Source organism: Sorex fumeus, unplaced genomic scaffold (assembly GCF_029834395.1).
Source record: "Sorex fumeus unplaced genomic scaffold, SorFum_2.1 ptg000051l, whole genome shotgun sequence".
Classification (NCBI taxonomy): Eukaryota; Metazoa; Chordata; class Mammalia; order Eulipotyphla; family Soricidae; genus Sorex; species Sorex fumeus.
This window is the reverse complement of record NW_026606108.1, coordinates 31,478,582-31,506,299: the sequence shown is the minus strand read 5'-3', so window position 1 is coordinate 31,506,299 and position 27,718 is coordinate 31,478,582. Positions and strand designations below refer to the sequence as shown.

Below are 27,718 nucleotides of genomic sequence, written 5' to 3'. Positions count from 1 at the left end.
CTCCATTTCCCTGTTGTTCCTATAAATGGTGATTGCACAAATACCCAGTTGCATTGTGGTGCTTGCTCACAAGGCCATTGTGTTCCCCCAGAATTGCACCCCTGGTTGAGGTACACAAATTATGGTTATGGCACTAATAATATAAGAATTATTGTAGTGCTCATCAAGGTCATACTCCTAGTTATAGAGCTAGCATGTTTTCGTTGTGGTACTCTATTGGGGTTGAACCCTTTATTGTATTGTTTTCACATACCTGACTGTGGTGTCACTGGAAACTTGTGAAAACTGGAAATGGAAATGCAGAGAGTAGTTACCAGACTCAAATAGCAGACTGAGATTGCACTCCATTCCTGTGGGACTATGGGGATTTAACTCCTCACCATATGCATGAGACATGAGTTCTAAGTCCTGTGTACTTCCTCCAGGTCTCAGCTGTGGGGTGTTCTTTTTCCCCATTTTGGACTGGGAGCACAAGGTAATGTGCCTGGAAAGATTTTTTTTTTATTTTGGTAGCAGTGATTTGTGCTCATGAGTCAATGAATTTTGAGTTCTAAGTGTGGTGGTTTCCCAAATCATCCCACAGAGAGAAGCATTAGACTTTTACACACACATACACACACGCACACGTGCACGTACATGTACACCTATATGTTTTTATATAATAGATTTGTATATTATATATAGACTTGTATAGTAGATACACATTCTATATATATTTCTGTGTATAATATGTATATACCTGTGTAACTATATATAACTCTTCTTTCACTTAGAATGCTTTTACTTCATTCTTTGTTTTCTCAACAAAATATTTATTATCCTCAAGACACAATTCCACATTGTTTCAGGGAAGAATTCCATGATTCTTCCTTTTAGAAGGTTAGGTACACATCTCGGATTCCCATAATATTCCTTGAATATAACTCACAACATTGAGGTAGTTATCCTCTTATCTTCCTTTAGTAGACTTTATATGTTTTTAAAAATCATCTGGGGTGCCAGAGAGATAGCACTGTGGTGCTATCAAGATTCCATCTTATGCACCCCAGATGATCTCTTGATCACCACAAGGAGTGATCCCTGAGCACAGAAACTGGGAATAAACCCTAAGCAAAGCCCAGTGTGGCCCAAAACAAATAAACCAAAAAAAGTGGACCATTATCATGTCCTCAGAGGTAATTACTGTGCACTTTTTATGTCAGCTTGTTTTTGCTTCTTTGTAGCTTCAGGAATGTTGTGTAACTTTTCCATGTTGTTTTGCTATATCTCTAGACTGAAAGGATTGAGAGAATACAGTTGAATTTCTATTATAGTTTCTACATTTACGGATTTGACCAGAGATACTAAAGACCTAAATGGTTCAGTCATTGAACATTGATATGTCTGCAGACAGAGGGACAGAGATAAGGAAAGTAAAGAAGTTCCACCTCTGGTGAAGTTGGGTAGAGCTGTACCTTGGGAGAGACTAAGTGGGATTTTAAATTGTCTTAGGCTGGAAAAGGGAACAAAGACCAGTGGGATTGGTACAATTGGTAAGGAAGAGTGGAATGTAGCCTGGGGCTACCAGGCTTGGGATAGGCCATCATCCTATGTCCTGTCTTCAGTGCAGGAGGGGTCAGGGTCATCTTTGATTTCAGGAATGATGCTAATCTTATCAGCTGTTATTTGGACCCGGAGAAGCCTTACAAACAAGAACAGACTTTTTTCCTTTCTCTTATTTTTTGTGGGGGTTAGGGGGTGTTTAGCAGTGCTGATTCTAGACCAAAAATATTTCCATACAAAGGGCCCGGTGGTGCTGCAGATTACCTTGTCCACTCCATCGTGATGGTGCTGGGAATCCAACACTATTCTGTACAATCTCTCCAACACTCAAACCTTTTCCCCCTTGTAATTCCCTAAGAAGTTTTGCATAAAAACTCTTCAAGGGGCTAGAGAAAGATATAGCAGGTAGGACACTTGCCATGCACATGGCTGACCCAGATTCAATCTCCAGCATCCCATACGGTCCCCTGAGTACTTCCAGTACTGATTCCTGAGTGCAGAGCCAGAAGTAATTCCGGAGTATTGCCAGGTGTTACTCAAAAGCTAAAAAAAAATTTTTTAAGCTTTTTTTAAATAGCATTTACTTAATTTAAGTGTTAAATAATGCAGTTACAGTTTAAAATACTCAGGAGGGTGTGCATAGGTTATGTGCAAACATACTATTTTGCATACTATTTTGTATAAACATTCATAGATTTTGATGATCTAGAGGGTCCTGGAACCAAATCTTTCAAGAAGGATGACTATATATGAGATCCCAACTAGTCTGTTACCCTGAAAAACATTTGTCAGAGACTTCTGTTCCTGTTGTTGTTAGTGAGAGTACTTTTTAAAAAGCCTTTGTTACTCTTACTTATAAAACTTTTATTATTCTATACTTGAAATAAGAACAATCTTATAAAATTTTTATTTTGCATTTGAAGCCTCAACCAGCCTACCCACAGCCAGCCTACCCAGGTTCAATTCCCAGCATCTCATATTGTCCCCCAACCACTGCTGGGAGTAATTCATGAGTGCAGAGCCAGGATTTACCCCTGAGTGTTACTAGGTGTGACCAAAACAAAAAAATGGCAAGCTAAAGAATCACAGAAAATGGATGAGTAAAATTATGAAAAATAAAACTGGATTGATATTAGAACAGTAGTTGGTTAATTACTATGATAACCCCTGGCCCCCTCAATTTTTTGTAGCATACATTTAACAAAGGCTTATTTTCAACAAGGTAATTTTTTTGGTCTAACCTTAGTGATAATTATTATAAAGTACATATAAAAGTCAGTGAATGAGCAACTCTATATGCATTGAGTCAACTAAATGATGACTGGGATGTCTGCCAGAATCTGGTTTTGGAATTATTGATTTGTACACCTTTGTGATGTCATTAGCAAGTCAGTAGTACAACCCAGGTGTTTTATTTAATTTTTGTTTTCATTTTTGGTTTTTGGGTGTTTCTGCACTCAGGAATTACTCCTGGTGGTGCTCAGGGGACCTTATGATGCAGGTATCGAATCTGGGTAGGCTGTTTTCATGGCAGGCTCCCCACCTGCTGCACCATTGCTCTGGCCCCAGCAAGTGTTTAAAAAATGTAGGTTGTGGGGCTGGAGCAATAGTACAGAGGGTAGGGCGTTTGCCTTGCATGCGGCTGACTCAGGTTCGATTCCCAGCATCGCGTATGGTCCCCCAAGCACCGCCAGGACTGATTTCTGAGTGCAAAGCCAGGAATAACCCCTGAGCATTGCAAGGTGTGACCCAAAAAGCCCCCCCCAAAAAAATGTAGGTTGCAAGAATATCTCCAGAGTATGGGACAAAATCGGAGAGTCTATATTTACTTGTATATCTTAGTCTGTTAAATTTCTGGGGATTTTTAATATATATTTCACAATGAACAATTTATAAAGAATTACCAGTAAATGTAATATAATAAAATTATGTATTACACATATTTGTAAGTTGTTAGGAATGTGCCTCAAGCTTTGAGATTATTATTATTATTATTATTATAAAGTTTTGAGATTATCTGTTATAAAATTGTCTTCTGAGTTGGTTCCAGTCTACCTTTTAGCCTTTTGACTATATTATATTGTTGAAATGTCAGTCCTTTGTTCATTTTCTTTCCTTAGAGGTGTGGCCTTAAACACAAAACAAAAAAAACCAAAACTTCCCCACACAAAAAAAATGGGGATATTTTGGTAATGAAATTAGCATTTTTCATTGATTTCTTCTATATGTTTGAATAGCAGTATGGGTCATGTGCTACATTATCCTAACTGCATCCTTAATTCCGTGGTAGACCAAATACAGTTTTAATTTCTGGTCCCTTATGCCTTTGGTACTTCTGATATTCCCCACACAGATTAAGCTATTGGTCTTCCTTTCTTTCACCATCATAATACCTGACACAGTGGAATCAGCTAATTTTTTCATAAGGAATACCTGGACAAAAAGAAATTCTATGGCAGAATTATGAGTCATGGTTTTAAATTTTGAAGACTGTTTTGTTCCTTTTTTTTCCCCATATTTTCCTTACATTTAGTTCATTCTTCTGTCATGTGGTAGGCATAGTATATTTTAGATAGAATGTAATATTTGATTCTAGACTCACAAATGGCCAGTGTAACAAGCACTTCTTTCTTATTAGTTGATTTTGTGATTTTCTCTTATGTTCTCTCCTGTCCTGATGCTCCATGTTTTGTGGGATCCAGAGCATTCTATTTTTGTGTTTTATGCGGTGAGTGGGGTTACACCCAGCAGTGTTCAGGGCTTGCTGTTGACTTTGCACTCAGAGATCACTTCTTGTGGGGTTCTGGGGAACCATATCGGGTGCCACAAATCAAAGTTCGGTATGCCTTGTGTAAGACAAGTGCTGTCCCCAATCCAGAGCATGTTTTAGGAGATCATGACAGTTTATAGGTGAATAGGACCAAATTTAAACAACTTTCTGAAGGTATGTTGAATAAATGGCTCAGTTCTTCACCATACATGTAATAGATTTGATCTCATAAGGTTTTCAGCAAAATGTGTTTTGCTTTTTTCAAGTCATTTTTATCTTATTGATTAAGCCATTTCTATATTAAGAATAGGATCCCACTCTTTTACCTGCTCTTAAGAAAATAGAGGACTTTGGTCCAAATCTGCAGTTATTAAAATCTTGTCATGGAGCATGATTTAGTTTATGTGTACTTCTATGACAGAGTAATACTGGGTGGTATATAAACAAGAAATTTATTTCTCACAATTCTTGAGAATGGAAGTTCAAGGTCATGAATGTCAGTAAGGTAGAATTCTAGTAAGCTTCTCTTTCAGGTTTCAGTTTTGCACCTTTCCCTGTCTCTTCACATGTTGGAAAGAGAATGGGAGCTCTCTTAAAGTCTTCTTCCTAATGATCTGTTTAACCTTACAAATCCCTCTCTTCCTAATAGCATTTTCTTGGATTTACCTGGGTTTGGTCCATGGCATCCAATACAGTTCCCTGGAACCCCACAAGAAGTAATCTCTAAGTGTAAAGCCAGTAGTAAGCCCTGAACTCCTGGTTGTGCCCTCCCCCCCCAACCTCCCCCCCCCCCCCCCCAGCCAAAGCATAATAGCATCTTGGAGATCAGGATTTTAACATAGAAATTAAGAGGGACATAGATACTTAGCACATAATAGCATTACTACATTTGTCTCAGAAACAGCTGTATAGCCTTATAAAGAATCAAGATGCAGTTAAGTAGTAACCTTGATATGAACAGATTTGTAAGAACTAGATCCCTTAGCTTGATGTGATAGAATAGACATTAAAGAAAGAATTAAATGGTCTAGGTTTATGTCCTTTCTTAAGCACTTAAACTTTTTTCTTTTTTTTTTTTTTTGTTTGGAGATCGGTCGCGATGACAGGGATCAGTGACAGGGATCCAACTGTTACCATGCACTCTGGGCCTTTGACTATTTCCCTGGTAGTTTTTCTGGTTTTTTTTGTTTGTTTTGGTTTTTTTGGTCATTTTTAAAATTGTTTATAGTAGTGTTAACTTGCATGGCTTTGATAAACAAAGTTAATAGATCTTCACAACCACCAAGGTCCTCAAGACCATCCATCTCTGTCTCATGTCACCCATAGTCTGATTTGTCCCCCTCTCTTTCTCCACTTCTACCACTATTTAATAATCTTAACTCTACATTCAAAGGAAAAGTTTATCCTCCTTAAATAGTGTCCATTCTCATATATTTCTCTGTATACTACCGATAAGTGAGATCATCTGGTGTTTATTCTTCCTTTGATTTATTTCACTTAACAATGTAAATTATGTAAATGATGCCCTTCAGTCCCTCCAGATTGCAGCAGAGATTCGTTTTTTGTTTTTCTTTTTTTTTTAATCTCTGCATAGTATTCCATTGTTTATACCACCTTTTCTCCCTTCTAGCCATCTGTCATTGGATATCAGGTTGTTTCCACATTCTGGCTATTGCACTTAACACTGCAGTAAACATAGGTGTGAGACATCTTTTTAAATTAGTATTTTAAAATTCTTGACATAGATAATGCAGAATTGGAATACAGGATCATAAGTTCTCTTAATTTTTCAAGTGAAGGAATTTAGTCTTATTTAGCAAGATGCTAGTTGGAGGGAGTACACATTCAGGTTGAGGTGCCAACAAATTGCTAAGATAGAGAAAATGCACCATTTAAGAAATATTGATGGGGTGCAGGCATACATGGCTATGTGCAAGAATCATTTCTAGTGGTGGTTGGGGTACCATATTTGGTGCCGGGAATTAAACTGGGTTCAGCCACATGCAAGGCAAGTGCCTTAACCTCTGCTATCTCTGGCCAAGTTCTTATTTAAAAAGATGATTCCTTACTGTTTCCCAAAGATGCAGAAACAAAGTACATTCCCACCAACAGTGAATGAGAATTCCTTTTATACCACATTCCCAAAAACATTGCCCCCTGCCCCCACCCCCAGATATTTGGTTATATGCCACTCTCACTGGTTGGAGATAGTTTCTCATTGTATTTGCATTTTCCTGCTGAGAAATGATGATTAACATTTTCTCATATGTCTGTTAATTGACTCTGTGTCTTCAGGAAAAGTTTCTGTTCATCTTCTTATCCCATTTTAAAAAGTAGGTTATTGGTTTTTTTTTGTTACTGAACTTTGTGAGCGCTTTATGGATAATGTTGAATATCAGCCCTTTGCCTGATGTAGGTATTTTCTCCCATTTGGTACTGTGGCTTTATTTTAGTCAACTTTCCTTTTTCCATTCAAAAATTTCTGTGTTGTGTTTATATTTGTTTTTGTTGTCTTTTCCAGTGGAGTTGAGTCATCGAAGACACCTCTGAGTTCTGTATTCTCAGAATTCTGCTTATGTTTTTCCGGCAAAAGCCCTCAACAAAATAGAAATAGAGGAACTAGAGAGATAGTACAATAGCATGTTTTGCATGCACTCTACCTGGGTTTGATCTCCAGCATCCCATAAGGTCTCCTGAGCCCCACAAGAAGTGATCCCTGAGTGCAGAGCCAGGAGCAACCCCTGAGCATTGCTGGATGTAACCCAAAAACTTTAAAAAAAATTTTTTTAATTAGATAAAAGGAGTGTACCTCGAGATAGTTAGGTCGTATATAATAAACCCACAGCCAACAGTTTACTAACTGACAGGATATTTTTAGTGCATAATCAAGTATATTATTAATGATACTTGAAATAATTTTAGGAGTAATTTCAGACTGTGTTCACTAGCTTCTTTTCATTCAGTGTTTTTAAATTTTTATTAAAGAACCATGATTTACAAAGTTACTGATAGTTGAGTTTTAGACAAAATGTTCTAGCACCAATCCCACCACCAGTGTCAACTTCCCTGCATCAGTGTTCCCAAGTTCCCTCCTGCCCTTTTCCCTGCCTAGCCTTCCATCTTGTCAGGCACAACGTGAAGTGTGGTTGGTATAGTTTGAATCTCATATTTTTGGTGGTCTTGGATATATAGCTTTACTCCTCCTCCACATTACTAATATATCTGAGGCCCTTAATCCCTGCTCTTCATTACTTCCCTTCCTCATCTCCTTACTTCCCGCCTTCTAACTGGCAATTTTTACAGAATATTTAAGACGCTTGGTTTCTGTATCTGGTGGGAATAGAGCTAGACAGAGATACTAATTCCCTTCTAAAGGGACCAAAGTTTCTCAAAGGATGAGGGAGGGTTTGGGGGAGGTTGGGGTTTTTGTTCTTTTGGTTTTTATGTGTGTTTTGTATGTTTGTGTGTGTGTTGCCAGATCCTGCAGTTCTTATTTATCAAAATGCTAGTTGGAGGGTCACTCCCTACTTGGTGTTTGGAAGTTGCTCCTGGTGGTGCTTGCTCAGAGGTCCATACAGGCCCAATAATCAAACCTAAGCTTCTGCAGGTGAAGCAGGTCTCCAACCCGTTTAGCTATCTTTCTGATTCACTGATCGATGCTATATAAAGAGTTCTTCCTTCATGCTCTTTTCAACCTCCTGAAGGATTTCAGTGCATAAATTAGGTTTAAGGGGGACAGATATACACACACTCAGATCATATGTATAATGCACCGTTGAGTAAATAATTTAAGCATTCAGATTCAAATGCTAGAGGTATAAATCCTGATATTTCTATCATCAGAATTTCAAGTTTAGACTATTTAAGTCATTATCACTGATATATGAAAAAACTGTCAACATTGTGAACTTCACTTTCTATTTGTTGGCTTGTAGATTTAATGAACTGACCCTGATTGTTTTTAAATATTCTGTGTTTGTCAGTTACTTATAGAATGAAAAATTGGGTTAAAAAATAATTTTCTTTTCTAAGAAAGTTTTGCCTGGCGCCTTTACTAGATGTGTGTTCTGTCCTGTCTACTATTGAGAAATTTGGAGCACCACCCCTTAGGATCTGCAGCCTCTCTATTGCTTTTCTTCTTACCTTGCCTACTTTCTGGAGGGCTTAGTGTTTCAGTGTTCTTTATGGTGCTTTGTACCTTATAAACAGAAACAATGAGCAATATATGAAGCAATATATATATATATATATATCCATCCCCTCTGTGAGTGTTATAGCTCCTCAGAAAGGAATTCTGCTTCTCATTTGTTTTGTTGGTGGGTAATGTAGAATTATTGATGCCTGTGTTGTTGTACCTAAGCAGAAGTACAAAAGTCCAGAGACAAAGAAAAAAATACAGGCATGATATTGTAATCAAAATAGTATAAATATCTATATACAGAAGATTTTTAAAAATTTTTTGTGAATTAAAAATAAGCCTCATTGTACAAATGTAGATACATTCAAGGGAACGTTGAATAAATTTATTGTAATCACAAACTCAGGTAGCTGGTATTGCTAGTGAATTTTTAAATGTATATATCTTAATTCTGATCCTATAGCTAACATGATAATTCTAAGAATTTATCCTGCTTATTTGTTCCTCATGCAATATAAATTTTCTCCAGATCTTATTATTAATATTAGTATGAGAGTATTCACATGTTTTTCTTCTATTAGAATAACTTTTAGGAATAAAATTATAACATTTAATTCATTGAGTTTTTTATGAAAATTCTCTTTAATAGTCTTCATATATTGCTCACTGCTAAGTAGTGACTTCTAAAATTACGTTATTGACTAATTGTGAATTTCAGCAGTGGATGTAATAAGAGGATAGGATGTGCCCCTCTGGTTGTCTGGTGAATACTCTCATTTATATGGATCTTCTCAGGGATCAGGAAGATTTCTTATCATACTTGAAACATGATGCACACACAAAAAAAATCTTTTGAAAATTGTTTGAAGCAACTCTGATATTGTGTACCAGAGATCTAAGATTCTGGTTTACAAGTGTTCCAGTGCTGATTTTTTATTGTCTTGTAGTTTGGTTTGTTATCTCTTAGTAATTATGCTATGTTCATAGTTTTTTATGTGATTTTAATAGTACTAGAAAATACAATTTTTCAAATTGGAAAAGTGATACAATCTTTAACATGATCTAGGAATATGCAGTTGGAGACAGCATTCTCAGTAGTTTAATTTTATTAATAAGGTGACTGTTACTAGCCCTGAGTATATATTGCTCTTTTTAGTTGTGGGAAGAATATTATTTTTGAAGAGAAACAGTGCACAATTTAAACAATTTTGCATTAGACTTGCAATAGATAGAATGCAACATGCTTGACTGTATAAGCAAGTGAATCCTTTTGTGCAAGAGTGAAAAATGCTTGATTCAGCTGCACTATGTAAGGGGAAGTAGAAGCATGGTGGTGCCTTTTTATTGTTCCTTCAGTTTCACTGATTCTAATTATAGAAGCTTACATCACCTTAGCTGATGGTGAAGGCTCCCCTCTCCCTCTTTGCTTTTTCTTCTCCTGCACTGAGGCTGTATCATATTTCATAGAGCATATGTGTTCTGCTGGTGGCTTTGACAGTATTTTCAAAAGCATCTTGCTGATCTTTTAGTGGACATGAATGACTCTGTTATGAAGCACAGTTTTTATTACAGAAGATTAAAAGGACAGTGTTGGTGCTCTCTGGCTTCCTTAAGAATGCTGAGAAATGGCTGGAATGCAGTTTGAGAGCATAAATTCCTGAGGGACACCGGTAATTAGAGTTAACCATGTCTGATAACTGCAGATTCATTTTAAATGCTCAAGTTAAGCTTCAGGGTTGGGGGTGGATGTTGGTGGGAGATGAGGCTTGCTGTGATTCTTTTAAAAATGGCTTACATGTTCTTTTTGATAAAATGTCATTTGCTTTCCAAGAGGAATAAAATAATTTTACTATAAAAAATCAGTTTACATGCAGTTGGAACAATAGTATCATGGATTGGGGCACTTGCGTTACATGTGGCCAACCCAGATTGGATCTCTGGCACCCTGTATGGTCCTGAGGCCTGTCGGGAGTGATCCCCAAGTACAGAACCAGGAGTAAACCCTGGACGTTTCCGGGTGTGGCCCAAACTCCCTTCACACCTCCACCCCAACACAAAACCATTTATATATTAACAGACTAAATACTTAAAACTAAATTGTTCAGATGCATACTTTTTTTTAACTTGGTAACTTTCTTTTTTTGACTTCTGATTAAATATTTATTTGTAATTTACTACATTTTAAGTGCAGAAGAGGAATAAACTGTATGAGAGAGATTACCATAGATTTGATAACTGCCTTTCTTGATTCTAAATTTATTTTGCTTCCTTCTCAGTGTGTTACTTATTGAAACAAAAGGTATGTGTGTGTTTTTTAATGACTACCAGAACTTTTTCTTTGACATGTCATATAATCATTCAGTTTGATTTCAGTTCCAATTCCTGTTTTATTTAGCAATATAACTTTATACAGATTATGTAGTTTACAATTTTATGCAACTTGTACAGTTGAAATTTTAATTCTAACAATCACTTTTTTTTTAATTAGTGAAACACCATGAGGTAATAGTTGTAGACTTACAAATTTTTGTACTTGGGTTTCAGTTATACAATGATCAAGTACCCATCCCTCCACGAGTGCCCATTCTCCACCCCCACCAATCCCAGTATCCCTCCCACCCCCCCAACAATTACATTTTAATAAAAATATTTTTAGTGCTAGTTTCAGCAGCCCATATACTAAAATTGAAATGATACAGAGAAGATTAGCCTGGCTCCTGCGCAAGAATGACACACAGATTCGTGAAACGTTCCATTTTTTTTTTTTGCAAACTATAACACCCAGAAGGGGAGAGAGAGAGAGAGAGAGAGAGAGAGAGAGCGCAAAAGGGAATGTGCCTGCCACAGAGGCGGGGGAGAGGGAGAGGGGGAGGGGGAGGGTCATGGCGGGAGAGATACCGGGAACATTGGTGGTAGAAAATGGGCACTGGTGGAGGGATGGGTACTCGACCGTTGTATGACTGAAATGTAATCACAAAAGTCTGTAATAGTAACTCACGGTGTTTCATTTAAAAAATAGAAAATATATTTTTAATGATTTGAAACTTTGCAAAGCCAAAATGCATTGATTTTTTTTTTCTAATAATGTGAAAGATTTTTCTTTGTTGGATTTTGCTTTGGAGCCACAATTGGCAGTGCTCAGGGCTCAGTATTCCTCGCTCTGCACTCAGGGATTACTCCTTGCAGGGTTCAGGGGCTCATATGGGGTGGGGGTATTAAACCCATGCCATCCACATGTAGGCAAGTGCCCTACCCACTGTACTGTCCAGCCCCACATGAAAGACTTTTTAAAGAAAAAAAAATTTATCATTGTAGTTTTAGCATCCTGGCACTTCATCTGCAAGGAGAATATATTAAATGACTCTCCTGTATTGATGATTCCTAGACAATGTCTAGGTCAAGACATTCTCCTTTGCTGCAATTACTTCCTTTGAATTGGTCAGAAAATGAAATGAGATAATGATAAAAGTTTAAAAGTGATGTAAGTGAAAAGTGTATTCACCTAATAATCTAATTTTAGTTATCTGATTATTTCAAAAGATTTTTTTTCAGTAATTTAGTAGGTCATTATTTCTGAAGAAATTATGTAGCATTTGAATACTGTTGGATTCACATGCTAAATATAGAGTTTGGCTTCCTTCATGATATTGCTGCCCAGGGAGATTCAGTGAGAACCCAGTACGAGGTTTACCATACAATTCCTGGGATAGCAAATACTGTGAAATGATTGGTAGGACAAGGAAAAGAATGATGTCATCTTCTCTTTGAGGCCAAATTAAAGGAAAAGAGAATGTTCCTTTATTGAGTTGGTGTTTACTATACTACTAACATATGGCACTAGTGGATTGCATTTCATGCATAGGGCAGCAGTTTTTTAAAGTAGCTAAAAGATGGCTGTCTCCCTTGCTCAGCTTGAAGTCTTTGTGTGGCATCAGCTGATTTATAAAAAGTGAGAAAGCTATCCATTAAGATTTTGCTTTTTAATTGGTAGTAATTTATTCTATTAATGTTATACAGACGTATAATTAATTTTTGGTGTTAAAACGGAAATGTTTATGCAAAAAATGCTTGTAGAAATTTATCTTTTGGAAGAGTTTACCTTGCATAGAAAATGCCTGCTTTAATTTTTCTATTTAAAAAAGCGAGTTAAAACTATATTTTAGTTCATTTATACTTGAATATTGGACTTTTCTTTCATAATTTTACAAACCCTTTGTGTTGAAATTACATTAAAACTAAACCAGTGCTAGGGGACTAGAGAGATAGTAAAGCAGGTAGGAGGTAGGTCACTTGGCTGCATATGACTGGCTTGGGTTCGATATTTTGCACCCCTGCAGTCCTCTGAACCCTTTCCGGAGTAATCTTTTGTTTTTTTTTTTTGTTTGTTTGTTTTGCTTTTTTGGGTCACACCCGGCAATGCACAGGGGTTATTTCTGACTCTGCACTCAGGAATTACTTATTGCGGTGCCCAGGGGACCATATGGAATGCTGGGAATCGAACCCAGGTCAGCCACCTGCAAGGCAAATGCCCACCTGCTGTGCTGTCACTCCAGCATTCCAGGAGTTATCTTTGAGCACAGAGCCAGGTGGCCCCCCCAAAGAGAGAGAGAGAGAAAAAAAACTATACTGGTGCTTGAATTTTAAACATGTATATATTACCTGTGTTTTACGTTTGAAAAACGAGCCATGCTTATTTGAATTGGTAAAATTTAATTTTACACTTAAATGCAGATTTTGTGTATTAAAATTTTTTAAGAACCTTCTAAAGTTTTGTGAAAACTTAAATTCATTAATGATCATATTTTTGAATGCATGACTTTCCTTTTTCTGAATAATGCTTCGTTTTATCAAAGCAAATTCAAATCTGATAAGTAGCAGCATAATTTAGATTGGCAGTATAGTGTTGTTCAGAAAGTGACTCATTCTTTGCCCAGGGGTATTGAAGATCTTTCCCTCCCCACCCTCTTTTGAGGAGGGGCTAATGGCAAGATGTTTCTTTGACAGCCACTGGAGTTCTTTTTTTTAAAAAAAAAACTTGTCTCTGGTTATAATTTTTCTTCTTATGTTGCACATGCCTTCTCAAATTTGTGTTAGGTGAAAAAAAGCAAATCGTCCTTTCACTTTGATTTTTTTCATTGTAATTTTCATAAGTATGCTGCATTGAGTCATACTGACTATATTTTACTAGTGGAAACTATTGTACTTTTACCATTGAGAGACAGCAATATAATCCTTAGCAAAAACAATGGGAGTATTTGCTGTTGATTTCTTATGGCAGAAGCATGAAAAATATGGGTGGATACAAAAGGAATTGTGTTTTCAGATTGGAGAGGGTGTGGCAAGATTTCTTTTTAGTCAGAGCTCAGTTGGAAATAGGTTTAGAAATTTCCTTCTTAGATTCTGTGTTTTACTGACTTCATCTCTTTCGAGGAATTGAATATTGTACTGTAGGGCAGTACCTTATTGCATAGATTATTCTCCCTCAGAGGGATTGGTGCTTGCTGCAGTTTAGTTTAGCTGCTGTGCCTGTGTTTTTCAGCTCTCCTTTACAAAATGAAACTCTATTGTTTTCATTTACTAGTATTCCAGTTTTGATATTTTTAGTGCTTTGAAAAATTATACCTTTCAAAACAGTTATTTGATAAATAGAATTTTTGCAAGCCCAAACCCCTGGAACAGTATTACAAATATATATTTGCCCCATCTGAGATCTAGGCTGATTTATGCATTTGCAATGCAAGTGACTCTTACTGGAGCTAATTATTTTTCTCTTGGGAGGATGACATTGTATTGAATTTGAATAATACTAGAAAATATAACATTGTACAGAATTGAATATTGAAATGGATTGTTTTTAGCTTATAGAGATGCTTAAGCTATTTTAATTTTTCTCACAGAATGTCGCTTGCTGACATGTGTCACTGTAGGGTGTGTGTCTGCCTGTGTGCGTGCAAATTGCTCTTTGGGCTACATCTGCAGATACAGTAGCCAATTGATCTAATGCAGTTTCTGAAGGCTTTCTATACAGGTGATGTCATCCTTTTAGCTCTATTCTCCTCCCACTCTCTTTCCTTCTTATTAGATATTTCATCTTACTGCAGAGCATAGAATCAATAGAAGCTTCTCCTTACAGAGCTGCTCTGAAACAGACAAGGACAGTAGGAATTTAGACACAACATATGGTCTTGTTTTAGCAGAAAATGTAGTGTTTTTGTACCATATTATAAATAAATTTTCAACCAGAAAAGCCAGGCTTAGATAAACAGTACTGCCTTACCGGTACATTAGAACAAGAAGCAATACTGCAGAGCTGCAAATAGTGTATATGAAAAGGAAAAACAGTTAATTTTGGAGATTCTCAGGTATTCTACAGGCCAGACCCGTTAAAGCATTGCTTGATGGTTGATTTTTTTTTTTTACCTTGGTTATTAAGATTATAAAGAAGAAACTTTATTTTAAGGATACAATATTCTGGACTTTTTCTGATGCAGAAGAATTACTGCTGTGCTTGCTCTACAGAATAAAATAAGTTGAAGAGAAGACAAGGCTGTATTATTACAGTGAGAGGAAAGGTTTTTCAGAATCGGAGATCACAGCTTTGCTGCATGTTGCCTTATTTGCTTTGATCGATATAGTGTTAACTGTTACCACTGTGCATGCCTGTTCCAGATGTCTGAGTATGTGTGTCTGTCTTTTCTGAACTAGAAACAAATATCTTGATTTATGGTGATTTGCTTGTTAAAAGTGAACATTTTGATGAAAGCTGTTGCAGTTATTTAGAACAGTACTCTAAGCTACAAAAAGCTCTGGATTTTAGTTTGAAAGGAAAGACTGCTTTTATATAATCCTGCAAATGGTGTGTGATTTGTAAAAAGAAACTTAACAGAATTTTATCAACAAACCTATCCTGTGTGACTCTGATTTGAAAAGGAAGCTACCCTTTCCATCTCAGGAAATGGCTTTTCTTGTTCGCTGTTATGCCAATTGTCTTCAGCCATGGGCCTCCAAAGTAAGTAATTGTTACTTTATTTGTGATTAATAAAGTAGTTATTATATTAGGCTCTGGTAGTTTGAAATTTAAACAACTCTAGTGTATTATTATATATACTAAAAATTTATAACTCTTGAGCAATCTAAATAGCTCAGTCTCATGGCCTTTTGTTTTTCAATTTAGAGGAATTTCCAAAATAACTTAGTGTACCTCTCAGTGTATTTGAAAAATGCTTTATAAATTATCTGTAGGCTAAAAATTAAGTGTATTAAATTATTATCTATATACCCATTCTTTATTTAATTGTGACTATTTCTGTTGTTTTCTGTGATAAAGTGGATGTATTTTTTGCCTGATTTCCTTAATGGTTAATGTTTTAAGTTATATTCTCATCTCTTGTTTTTATAATACATTTTTTTGATAGTTTGCTGCAAGGTAAATCATTATTTTTGTGAATTGTGAATAGTTTTTAGGAGTGAAATAGAAAATAATCATGAAAAATGATTTTATGAAAATATGTTAATAATGTTCTTGAGTATTTTCAAAATACTAGTAAATGAAACACTAGTAACTTGATACTATTTAGGATCGTATTTTAAAGCAGACATATTAAAAAGCATAGTCCTGCACTGTGCTTTTTTTTTCCTAGTTTTAGGAAAATATACATTGCAAATTAGTAAGTTGTAGTAATGGTTTATATAAACTGGAATTTGATGCCACTGATTATCTTTACTGTTACATAAATTTCAAACAGAAAATGGAGTATATGTTTTATAAAACCAAGTGTTTCAGTAAATAATTGTAACATTAGCTATACTAGTTTTTCTAATAGTTCTGTTGAATAGTCAGGCACAATGGAATATTTTTTGGGATGATTTGAAATTGTCTTTGTTTAAAGGTTCTACTGATGGTGACTAAGGGAGAAATACTGTGATAGCATCATGGTGTGCTAGCTCATTGCATCTTTCTGAACAGTAGGTCTGGAAGGACATTTTTATTCACTGTGCAGTACTGCAAACAACTGGTTCAGATGTAGAGATAGAAGCCCAGATACACACTCATTTTGTACTATTATCTGTCAAGCTGTATATATTGCCTCTCCAGTGCATACCACCTGTGGGGCCTATGTAGTGCTGATGCCTGAGAATGGCAGTACTACATTTTAAAGTGACATATAAAGGGAAAATAGATGAGATCAGATGAAAAAGCCTTAACAGAAAAAAGTTAATGATATGTAGAGACATGGGATGATTCTTTTAAATAGGAAAAAAAAATAGTCTGATACTGATAACCAAAGTTTAATTTATTTAATAAGAATAACCAAAGAAGATTTTAAAGATTAAATACTAAAGTTTTATTAAATGCCCGAAAATATCTTAGCAGAATTGTTATTTGCACTTTGTAGATTACTTATGTATGTAAACTACATGTGATTTCCCAACCTTCTTATCTTATGTTACTGTTAATAAATTTTAACTCAGCATTGTGATTAAACACACTGAAGTTGTTATTAATTTTTCATACTTGCCACTTTTGGTTTTCCAATACATTTAACTAATTTCTTTTGTTAGTCATGTATTTTGCTTATGTAACTACTTGCATATTATTATATCTGAATTCATTAATTTTCATATTGAAATAAATAATTCCTGGAACAAGACTGTCAGGAGATGGGAGTGTTGAACATGTTGCCAGCACATACTGCTGATGGCTCACACTTAAATGTGACTTAATTGCAGTGCCAGCATCATATGTGGTCCTTATGTGTCTTAATGCCTTATATTACATTCATCTGGGGTGTGGTTTTTTGTTTTGGTTTGCTTTGGTTTTCGTTTCATTTCATGCTTTGTTTTGTTTTTTGGACCATACTCAGTTAGGGCTTCTTATGCTGAGCTCAGGGGTCACTTTTGGTAGTGCTAGAGGACCCACATATGGTGCCCAGGATAGAACTGGGCCGTTCATGTGCAAGGAAAATGCCTTAGTTGCTATGCTAATGCTCTGACTTAGTTTACATTTATCTTTAAAAATGTTTTGGTGTGTATAAAGTAGTAGTAAATCTTGGGCCAGAGCTATAATAGCATAGTGGGTAGGGTTCATGCCTTGCATAAGGCCAACCCAGGTTTGATCCCTGGCATCCCATGTGGTCCACCAAGCCTTCCAGGAGTGATTCCTGAGCAGAAAGTCAGGAGTAAATCTCTGAGCACCACCAGGTGTGGCTCAATACAATGAAAAAGAAAAAGCAAAAATAGTAAATCTGAATTATTTTAGCACTAGTAAAATTAATACGCTGTTGGTGACCAAGGATCTTACTCAGTTGTAGAGCATGTTTTACATGCATGAGACCCTGGGTTCAAACTCCTCCCTCCTTTCCTCCCCAAAAGTTAATGTGCTATATCTTCTTTCACTTAGTATTTCTAGTGTGAAGTTTGGACTCCATGTAAATCTTGTGCCTTTGTTAAGTAATCTGTTCCTAATGATGAGCTGTATTTTGCTTTTTTCTGGTGTCTGTCTTATCCTTGATGCCATGAACTCTTACCTTGGATTGTATAGTATTTTGTTTTGTTTCCCATTCTTTACAGTTGGAAGTTTTTCTCTTATGTGGAATAATTCCATTAATCTTCACTTGTGCAAAGTTGGGAGCGGGGGGTGGCCTATTTTTTCTTTTTGAATTCAGCTTTTTCTCTTACTTCAGCAGTAAGGACTCTGTATTAGTCTGTGATGTCTCCACATACTTGTGTCATACTTATTTGATCCTGCATTCCAATCTTCTAGTTCTTGTAACTCATTCATTTTTATCAATTGATACTCTGCTAATTCTATATTTCTAAATTTAATCACTATATTGTTCATGTCTAAACTTTTTTTAAATGCTGATGACAGAACATTCTGTGTTAACATTTAAATTTCACGTGCATCTTTGAATATGTTGATTCATGTATATACTTTCATCACAACAGTCCACGTCATAGAATGTCCAGTTCTGTTCTTCACTGTACATCTTTTGTCCCCTGGTTTACCCATGTATTCCTTTCTAATAGCGATTGATCTTATGGCCCAAAAGTTCATATATTAGTTCATATATTTCTCTTTCTCCCTCTGTCTACTACATTTGAGTGAAATCTTACAGTGTTTCTCCTTTTCTACCTTACCTCACTATAAGCATGATACCCTGTAGATCTATTCCTCTTATTGCAAATGACAGGATTTTATTTTTCTTTATAGCACTTAATACTCCAGTATGTCTTCATAACACATCTTTATCAGCTGGTGGATACTTAGGTTGTTTCTAGTTCTTGGCTGTTGTAAATAATGCTGCAATATAAATGAGACTTTTTGTTTTTGTACTTTGAAGATAAATTCTCAGAACAGGGATACATAGCAAAGCCAACTTTCTCTTTCCCTCCCTCTCTCTCTCCCTCCCTCAAGTGGCTCCACCAATTACAGAAATTTACAGTCCTACTAAAAGTGCATAAGATTTACCATACTTTCTCCAGGACTTGTTTTTTTGTCTTTTGTTGTGTGGTTTTTTTATGTCTTTGTGTGTGTGTGTGTGTGTGTGTGTGTGTTGGGGGATGAGGAGTGTTTGTTTTGGGGGCCATACCTGACAGTGCTCAGGGCATACTTACCCATTTTTTAAAAAGTTTCATGGTTTTTTTTTTCAAATTTTAATTCTTAGTTGAGTTTTTTCATTCAATCTATATTTTGGTAGTATTAGGGGTTGACCCTACTGCCTCCCACATGCTCACTGGTGAGCTACTTCTCTGGCGTTGGCCTTAGAGTATTTTAACTTCCTGTCAGCTGACATCTATGTCATTTGTTCTAGTCTAGATGCTCCTATTAGTCTGATGGATTGCTCATAAAGTCTGTATCTTCTTGTGAAATGTAGTGAATATGTATGATTTTCTTCCAAGGTGGTCTTTATTCTTAGAGTTGTTTTATTGACTCAAACTCGTTGTATCTCTTTTCTAATATAGGAAATTTAAGCATTCAAAAATGCTACACTAGTCCTTTACCTCCTGTACCTTTTTCTTTCTTTTTTTGCTTTTCTGCGGGGGGGGGGGCGGGGGTCACACCTGGCAATGCTCAGGGGTTACTCCTGGCCCTGTACTCAGGAGTTACTCCTGGCGGTGCTCAGGGGACGATATGATGGATGCTGAAGATTGAATCTGGATTGATCGCATACGCCCTGCCTGTTGTACTGTTATTGCTCACATTCTTCATATATTTTTCTTGTATCAAAGGTGCTCTAACTTATTTGGGCACCATTCACTTTTCAGGAAAAAATTTAAAAAGTGAATAGCAGCCCCTGAAGTTCTACCTTCTTTAAGCAAACAAACAGAAATTGACCCCTCCTAATTGCACTTGAAGCTACAACTACAACACCCTCTGTCCCAACCCTCCAGGAGGCAGTATCTTCAACTTTGGGAAACACTGTTATATAAATATCCATTTCCAGCTACAGTGACTTGCTTACTCTTTCCTTACATGTGCTTATTTGAATCTCTAGTCTAATGCTCTTTAGGAGTAGTAAGTTATAAGTCATGTATATAATTTTAAACCTCCTAATAACCATAATTTAAAATATAAAAGGTAAAAGCAAAGGCCCTCCCGTTGTTCATCGATTTGCTCAGGTGGGCCCAGTAACGTCTCCACTGGAGACTTTGTTGTTACTGTGTCCGGCATATCGAATACATCACGGGTAGCTTGCCAGGCTCTGCCGTGTGGCCAAGATACTCTCGGTAGCTTGCCGGGCTCTCCGAGAGGGGCGGAGGAATCAAACTCAGGTCGGCCATGTTGGCTGCGTGCAAGGCAAACGCCCTATCGCTGTGCTATCGCTCCAAAATTAATAAAATTAACTTGTAACAAAAATGTAATTACTAAAGTTTGTAAAAAAAAATTTACTTTGCGTTGTAGCATATGTCAATATGACGAGCCACAATCAGGTGCTCAGTAACCACATGTGACTAGTGCTACCATATATAACACTGTAGCCTGGGTCTTTGTCTGTCACTGTTCTTCCTTTATTCATCGATTTTGCTCAAGCAGGCCCAGTAACGTCTCCACTTTGAAACTTGTTGTTACTGTGTTTGGCATATTCAAGACGTCACGGGTAGCTTGCCAGACTTTGCCATGCGGGCAAGATACTCTTGGTAGCTTGCCGGGCTCTCTGAGAGGGGCAGAGAAATCGAACCTGTTCAGCGGGGCTGGCTGTGCACAAGGCAAACACCCTACCACTGTGCTGTCGCTCCAGCCCAGGGTCTTTGTCAATAGTATATATTTGTTTTGATGTTAATCATTTCTGGGACTTATCTCCAACATGATTCTTGCTTTCTACTCACTGTGTAAGAGGGAGGTTTTTCTAAGTCACATCTTTTGGTGGGGGAGGGGGAGGAGGCAGGTGGCAATTTGGGGCCACACCTGGCAGTGCTCGTTGGTTATTCTTGGCTCTGTACTCAGAAGTGCCCATATGCCTTACATCCTGTTCTATCCTTCTGGCCTGCATTTGTTATTTTATCTATTTTTCTTCTCAAACTCCATGACTTTTTCTCAGGCAGAGGTGGGAGGGGTAGTGAACACAGGACCTCATATATAGGAAGTATGTGCACTACTTCTGGCCCTATCCTCATGCATGACATTTAATTATTGTGTTTTGTTTTGTTTGCTTTATGTTTTTGTTTTGTTTGGGGATCTAACCTTGATGTGCTCAGGGCTTACTCCTGGCTCTGTGCTTAGGGATTACTCCTGGTGGGACTTACTCTGCCAAAGATTGAAACTGTGTCATCTGCATTGAAGAAGAGGACCTTACCCCCTGTACTGTTTCTCCAGTGCTAATGTTATGATTAGTTTTTTATACTCAGTGCTTTATAAAGGAACTAAGAGTAATTTCCTTTGTCTTCTTTGAGTAGTAGCTCACAGGAGTTTAAAGGTTTGGGGATAAATCAGGAATCATATATGATGACTATTATATATATTCTTCAGTCTCTTTTTTGTTGGGGAGGGGTCATTTTTTTTCTCTCCCCCCCCCCACCTCCCTGTCTTTCTTTTCTTTGTTGTTGATAATGTTGCAGTGGCTGGGGTTCAGACATATTTTTGACTGTGATGCTCACACACACATTTTTTTTTTTAGCTGTAGTACTGGCTAGGTTTTGCACATCAGTGGTGCTCAAACACTTGACATTGATGCTCACATTATTTCTTCTTCTTTAGTTGTGGTGTTGCACATTTTGCTCACCAGGATCATACTTCCTGACCATGCTTACTCTCACATCTTTTCAATCACAATGCTTACTAGAGGTAAAATCCCTTTGTGATATTTTCAGCATACCTGGCTCCAGTATAGCTGTAAATCACTTATTATTTCAGAGGTGTCAAGCAGCAGAGCTGCCAGGATTACACTGTGCGTGTGGTAATATTGGGGTTTTAAATTCATGACCATACATTTTCAAGACAGGTTCTCTGAGCTGTTTCATGCTGTTCTTCCGAGCCCTTAGTCTTTTTAGATCAGTGAATATGTTTCTTAGTAGTCAGCAGTGCTTCTATATACAGGTAGTCATACTTTCAAAAGTGAATTCTCACAAATTCTAAATGCAGTTTAGAATTTAGCAGTGATACTGTTTTTGTGGACTGGAGCGATAGCACAGTGGGTAGGGCATTTGCCTTGCATGCAGCCAACATGGCCCACTGAGTTCGATTCCTCGGCCCCTCTCGGAGAGCCCGGCAAGCTACCGAGAGTATCTCACCCACACGGCAGAGCCTGGCAAGCTACCCGTGATGTATTTGGTATGCCAAACACAGTAACAAGCCTCACAATGGAGATGTTACTGGGCCCGCTCGAGCAAATCAATGAACAACGGGAGGACCGTGACGGTGACTGTTTTTGTAGTGATTTTGTTTTGGGGCCACACCTGGTGGTGCTCAAGGCTTACTTCTGACTGTGCTTAGGGATCACTCCTTGTACAGTTTTTGGGATCATATGTAGTACTGATGTTTGAATCTGGTTCAGTTGTGTGCAGGATCCTTCCTGTGTACTATTAGTTTGACCCCTGAAATAAAATTCTTTGTAGTGCTTTTGTAAGTGTTCATTCTCAACTCAGTGATCAAATGTATTTTCCAGAATCTTGAGACATTGTATGTCCTTTATGTTAGACTTTCAGTGATAACTTTTGTCTCTTTAACCAGCAGCAATCAAAAGATTTCAGACTATTAATGGCTCTCTAGAATCATAAAATATTCTTAGGAAAAAAGCACCGTGATAGGCCAGATTGTATATGTGTATATTTTAAGTTTTCTATTTATCTTAGTTATAGTTTTCATCTGCATTACCCAAATCACTTATTACCAGGGGAAGTTTATCATGTAGTTTTTGTATGCACTTCTTACAATTACAGTGACTCCTTTTGACATCATATCTTTCAGACTCATTTTCTCCTTTAGAGTTATTATCCTTCCACTGTTAAATGTCTTTTTCTTTAATGTTTTCCTCTATGAAGGGCAACAACAAATCCTATTTCTAGAAGTAAATAGATTTCTCTTTTTAGGGGAAGGGGAGGTGGGGGGACATCTCCAAGTGGTGCATTTCTGGTGATTCTTTGTCAGTCCAGCTCGATGGTTTGAAAGGAGCACCCATAGGTTTTGCAGAGCTGCTTAGTGCTATGGTTCCTAGGACAACCCAAGGCCATATCTAATGGTGCTCAGGGTCCTGTAGGGTCACATCCTGGTGGATTATATGCTGCAGAGGATTGAATCAAGGTTTCACATATGCAACTTGGGAACTTTAAAATTTCCCAAGATTTTTCCAAAGAGTGGAGGATTTAAGTTAGGAATTAGATTATGAGTGATTGTACATAAGACAATTTATTGAAGTGTGTCAGTTTTCATGCACCTATCCCTAGTATTCTCTTCCTCGACTCTAAAAATAAACAGATTTCTCTCAATGTTCCTAAGTAGTTACAGAGAAATTATTTTTTTAAATATATTAAAACTTAATGGCTTTGAATAATAAAACTTAAGTGGCTTTGAAGCACAGAACTGTTAGCTCTAATACATTTTGTGAGTTATTTGGAAATTTTTATTTTACAATATACTGTACAGTATGTTTATATTAAAGATGAAGTAGAATAATTTACTTTTTATAGCACCTGTATCACTAACATGATAGGCATTAAATCATTATTATATTTTATATATATTATGTCTGTTATAACAAAATATTTTAGGAGACAGCTAAAACCTAGTGTAATATTCAGTGAAAAGTTGCTTATTAATATTTCAAAATATTCTGTACAGCCAACTGTTATTTATTGCCTGAAAGTATACTTGTTTCATTAATTTTTTTAATTGAATCACCATAAGATACACAGTTACAAAGTTGTTCATAACTGGGTTTCAGTCATACAATGTTCCAACACCCACCCCTTCACTAGTGTATGTTTCCCACCACAATTTCCTCAATTTCTTTCCCTGCTCACTACCCCCACTTACTTCTATGGCAGGCACTTTCCTTCTCTTTCTCTCTCTCTTTCCTTTTGGGCATTATGGCTTGCAATACAGATACTGAAAGATTATCATGCGTGTCCCTTTACCTACTTTTAGCACTCAGTTCTTGTCCAGAGTGATCATTTTGAACTATTGCCATAATGGTCCTTTCTCTGATAGTATACTTTTAATTCAAGGTACTTCTATACTTCTACTTTATTCTGATATTTTATTTTAGATTGTGTATGTGTGCACTGAAGTGTGCAAGTTTCTAAAATAGCTTCCTGCCCTTTTATAGTCATAACACCTGATGTTTGTAATTGGGAATGAAAGTGGGACCAATATTTTCATCTCAAATACTATTACTACTGTTAATCTCTTGAAAACTTCTTGGTGGACTTCATCTGTAGTCTTGCTTGTCTATTAGATTCACAGTACTACTTTGGAACTTTAAAATTTCCCGAGATTTTTTCCAAAGAGTGGAGGATTTAAGTTAGGAATTAGACTATGAGTGATTGTACATAAGACAGTTTATTGAAGTGTGTCAGTTTTCATAAAGGTAAAGTTTTGTGTTTAGACTATCTTAAATTATTTTTCCTCTTCAGCTTCCAGCAGATCTTACCAAGATGCACATCACAGACAACCCTCATCCACAGGTGACTCATGTATCTTCTAGTCAATCTGGTTGTAGCATCGCCAGTGACTCTGGGAGCAGCAGTTTATCTGACATTTATCAGGTAATACCTTAGGAGTTTGATATACTTACGACATTTTTTTTAATCTGCCAAATATCCTGTGATTGTGCCTGAGGTGGTCATATATCTTTTAATTAAGGTGTGAAATTCAGGCAGTAAGGTCTTTGGGAAATATACTTTATTCACTGTGTCATGTTTGCAACCCTAATTTAAGAGGTAATTTCTTTTGAGGGTGTTTAAATATAGTCCAACAAATGTAATTATTATTTTCTTTCAAATTTATTTTATCCAAGTAAACCCATACTAAAATATAATGTTTGCTTTGGTTAAAAAAATGATTTTTTTTGAGGGGGGGGGGGGGTTGGAGAGATAGTACCATGAGTAAGGCACTTGCCTTGCCCATGACTGACCCACATTCAATGATCACTCCCAGTCTCCACCGAGAGTGATCCCTGAGAACAGAGACAGGATTAAGCCCTGACTACCAGCATATGTGTCCCTAAAACTGAAAAAAAAAGAAAAGGTTCCTGGAACAATTGAACTTGAACTTTTTTTTCTAAAGGCTTATTTTTAATTCATAAACTTTGTCTTCTGTATATAAAAATCATAAAGAAAATTTGTATTTTGTATTGGGAAAGTTGTTCACTTTCTGATAGGCACGAGATTTTTTAAAAAGGTGTAATCTTAATAAACTCTCTTCAATATAGTTTATCCAAATGTCATTTCAGCAGCCAGTCAATATTTAAAAATTTAATGAGTTGCTTTATTATTCATACTAATCCGAAAAGTCAGAATTTACTATAAATGCACAGCATATGTCAATTCAGACTACACACTCTTTTCTTGCTGTTTCTTGGAGACACTTGTCAGAGCTCAGTTCTTAGGGGCTTGGAGGACCATATGTGGTACCGGAGATCAAACTTGTAAGGCAGGTAGGAGCCCTACCCACTGGACTGTTGCTCCAGCCCTGAACTAACCACATTTAAGTACCCAAAAGCCACATGTGACTAGTGACTCCTGTGTACTGAGACTGATATGAAGAAATAGTTCTGTCTGACAAAAACATTTTAAGACTATGGTTTTAATTGAGATGCTCAGATTCTTATGTTTTAGGAAAAAGAGCATTTTTCTGTAGAAGGAAGAAATACGTAAGATGGAAAAATAGCTTCCATTTTGGTTTATATATGGTTTTTCTCCACAAAAATTTGTTGCTGAGACCATTACAGTCTTTATAATTTGGCTGCATGATTTGTAATAGAGAGGACGGAGTTTTAGCCTAGAGAATGGGGCATTTGCCATGCATATGGCTGGCCCAGGTTCTAGTTCCAGCATCCCATATTGTTCCCTTTGTCTACTGGGAGTGACTCCTGAGTGTGGAGCAAGGAGTAACCCATGAGCACTGCCCAGGGTGGCCCCGAAACCAAAAAAGGAAACAGAATAATTTTGTAGTATATCAAGGATTCCCTATATTCAGTTTTTCTTTTATTTTGTTTTTGTTTTGGGACCCCAACCAGTGGTGCTCAAGAGTTTATCATTCCTTGTTCTGCACTCAATAATCACTCCTGGTGGTGCTTGGGGAACTTATGGGATGCTGTGAATCAAACCCATGTCTCTCACTGTACTATTGCTCCAGACTCTAATAACATTTTTTTAAAAGGACAAGAAATTTTTAGGATTTTGGTTGTTATGTTACACTGATAGTGTTTAGGGACTACTAGCTTCATTCTCAGGGAACACTCCTGGCAGTGCTCAGGGGACCATAAATGGTGCCAAAATTGAATCAGGATCAGCTGCATGCAAGACAAGTGCCTTACCTTCTGTACTATTTGTCCACCCCAAGAACAAGAAATTTCTTTTTTGGAGGAGGTAGAATTTGGGCTACAACCAGCATTGCCAAGGGTTTTCTCCTGACTTTGTGCTCAGAGATCACTTATGGCAGGCTTGGGGGACCATATCGGATGCTAGGGATTGAACCCAGGTCTGCCATGTGTAAGGCAAATACACTACCCATTATAAACAATTGTTCTGACCCAAGAATAGGAAATTCTTTTGTTTTTGGCTGCACCCAGTGGTCCCTAGGACATACTCCTTGCTCTGTGCTTAGGAATCATTCCTTGCAGGCACAGGAGACCATGGATGGAATGCCAGAGATCTAACCTCAGTTGCCCCAATACAAGGAAGGCCCCCTACCTGCTGTATTATCACCTTGGCTTTAGCAAGGAAATTATGTACTTGGGGCTAAACTCAGCAGTGCTCAGGTGTTAATCTTGGCTCTGCATTTAGGAATTAGATATTCCTAGTGCTGCTTGAGGGACTATATGGGATGCCAGGAATCAAACCCAGGTTGGCTGTGGGCAAAGCAAATGCCCCTACATATTATACCATAGCTCTGGACCCTGAACAAAGAAATTTGTAATAGTTGTTTTGGGGCCACACTCAGTGTTGTTTAAGGCTACTTTTTGACTGCATTTACATCTGTCCTGGTTGTGTTGAAGGAAACATATGGGGTGCCAAGTATTGAACCCTGAACAACTGCATACAAGGCAAGCGCCTTATACACTCTCTCTTCCTGATCTCTGCAGAAACTTCTGAAGCATAACACTTGCTTCTGCTGGATATCTCTACGTATCTTGAATGATTTTTAGATCTACTCAGTGCACCTGGAGTTCTGTCATCACACCTAGCCCCTGCCCTATTGTTTTGACTACCCCACCTCCCAAGAAGGGCGGGTAGCGCCCATGTTGGAAAATATATACTAAAGAGTCAAGGCCTTGTTTGAGAGTGCTCTGCTCCAGCTTTCTGCTTCCCCTTTCCTCAGTAGTTTTATCTTCAACTTACTCTGTCTTTTTTTGTTTGGGGGCCCATACCCGGCAGTGCTCAGGGCTTCTTCCCAGCTCTGAGGTGAGGGATATGGCCAACTTAGGTTCAGTCCCCACCATTCCATATGGCCCTCTGGACCTGGCAGGATTGATCCCTGAGCACAGAGCCAGGAGTAAGCCTTGAACACTGCCAGGTGTGTCCCCAAAACAAACAAAAAAATATCATCTGTATGCTTGTCAGAATTTCATTTTTCTTTGACTGCTCTCATGTTTTTAAAGTCCTACTTC

General features: G+C 37.3%; 1 protein-coding gene and 1 non-coding gene across 10 annotated transcripts in view; both read left to right on the top strand.

Annotated features, from left to right (window-relative positions):
• Positions 1-27,718, top strand: part of RAPGEF6 (Rap guanine nucleotide exchange factor 6) — a 191,823-nt gene that overhangs the window by 59,541 nt on the left and 104,564 nt on the right. For 7 of the 9 annotated variants that reach the window (XM_056124230.1, XM_056124232.1, XM_056124227.1 and 4 more), the window contains exon 7: positions 24,522-24,653. In XM_056124230.1, the coding sequence (XP_055980205.1) occupies positions 24,522-24,653 (132 nt within the window). Of the gene's footprint in view, positions 1-14,920; positions 15,460-24,521; positions 24,654-27,718 lie in introns of those variants that run through there. The other 2 variants (XM_056124234.1, XM_056124233.1) reach the window with 1 other exon arrangement.
• Positions 11,106-11,212, top strand: LOC130033248 (U6 spliceosomal RNA). Its single transcript, XR_008793949.1, has one exon. It is a non-coding gene; the product is annotated as a U6 spliceosomal RNA (small nuclear RNA).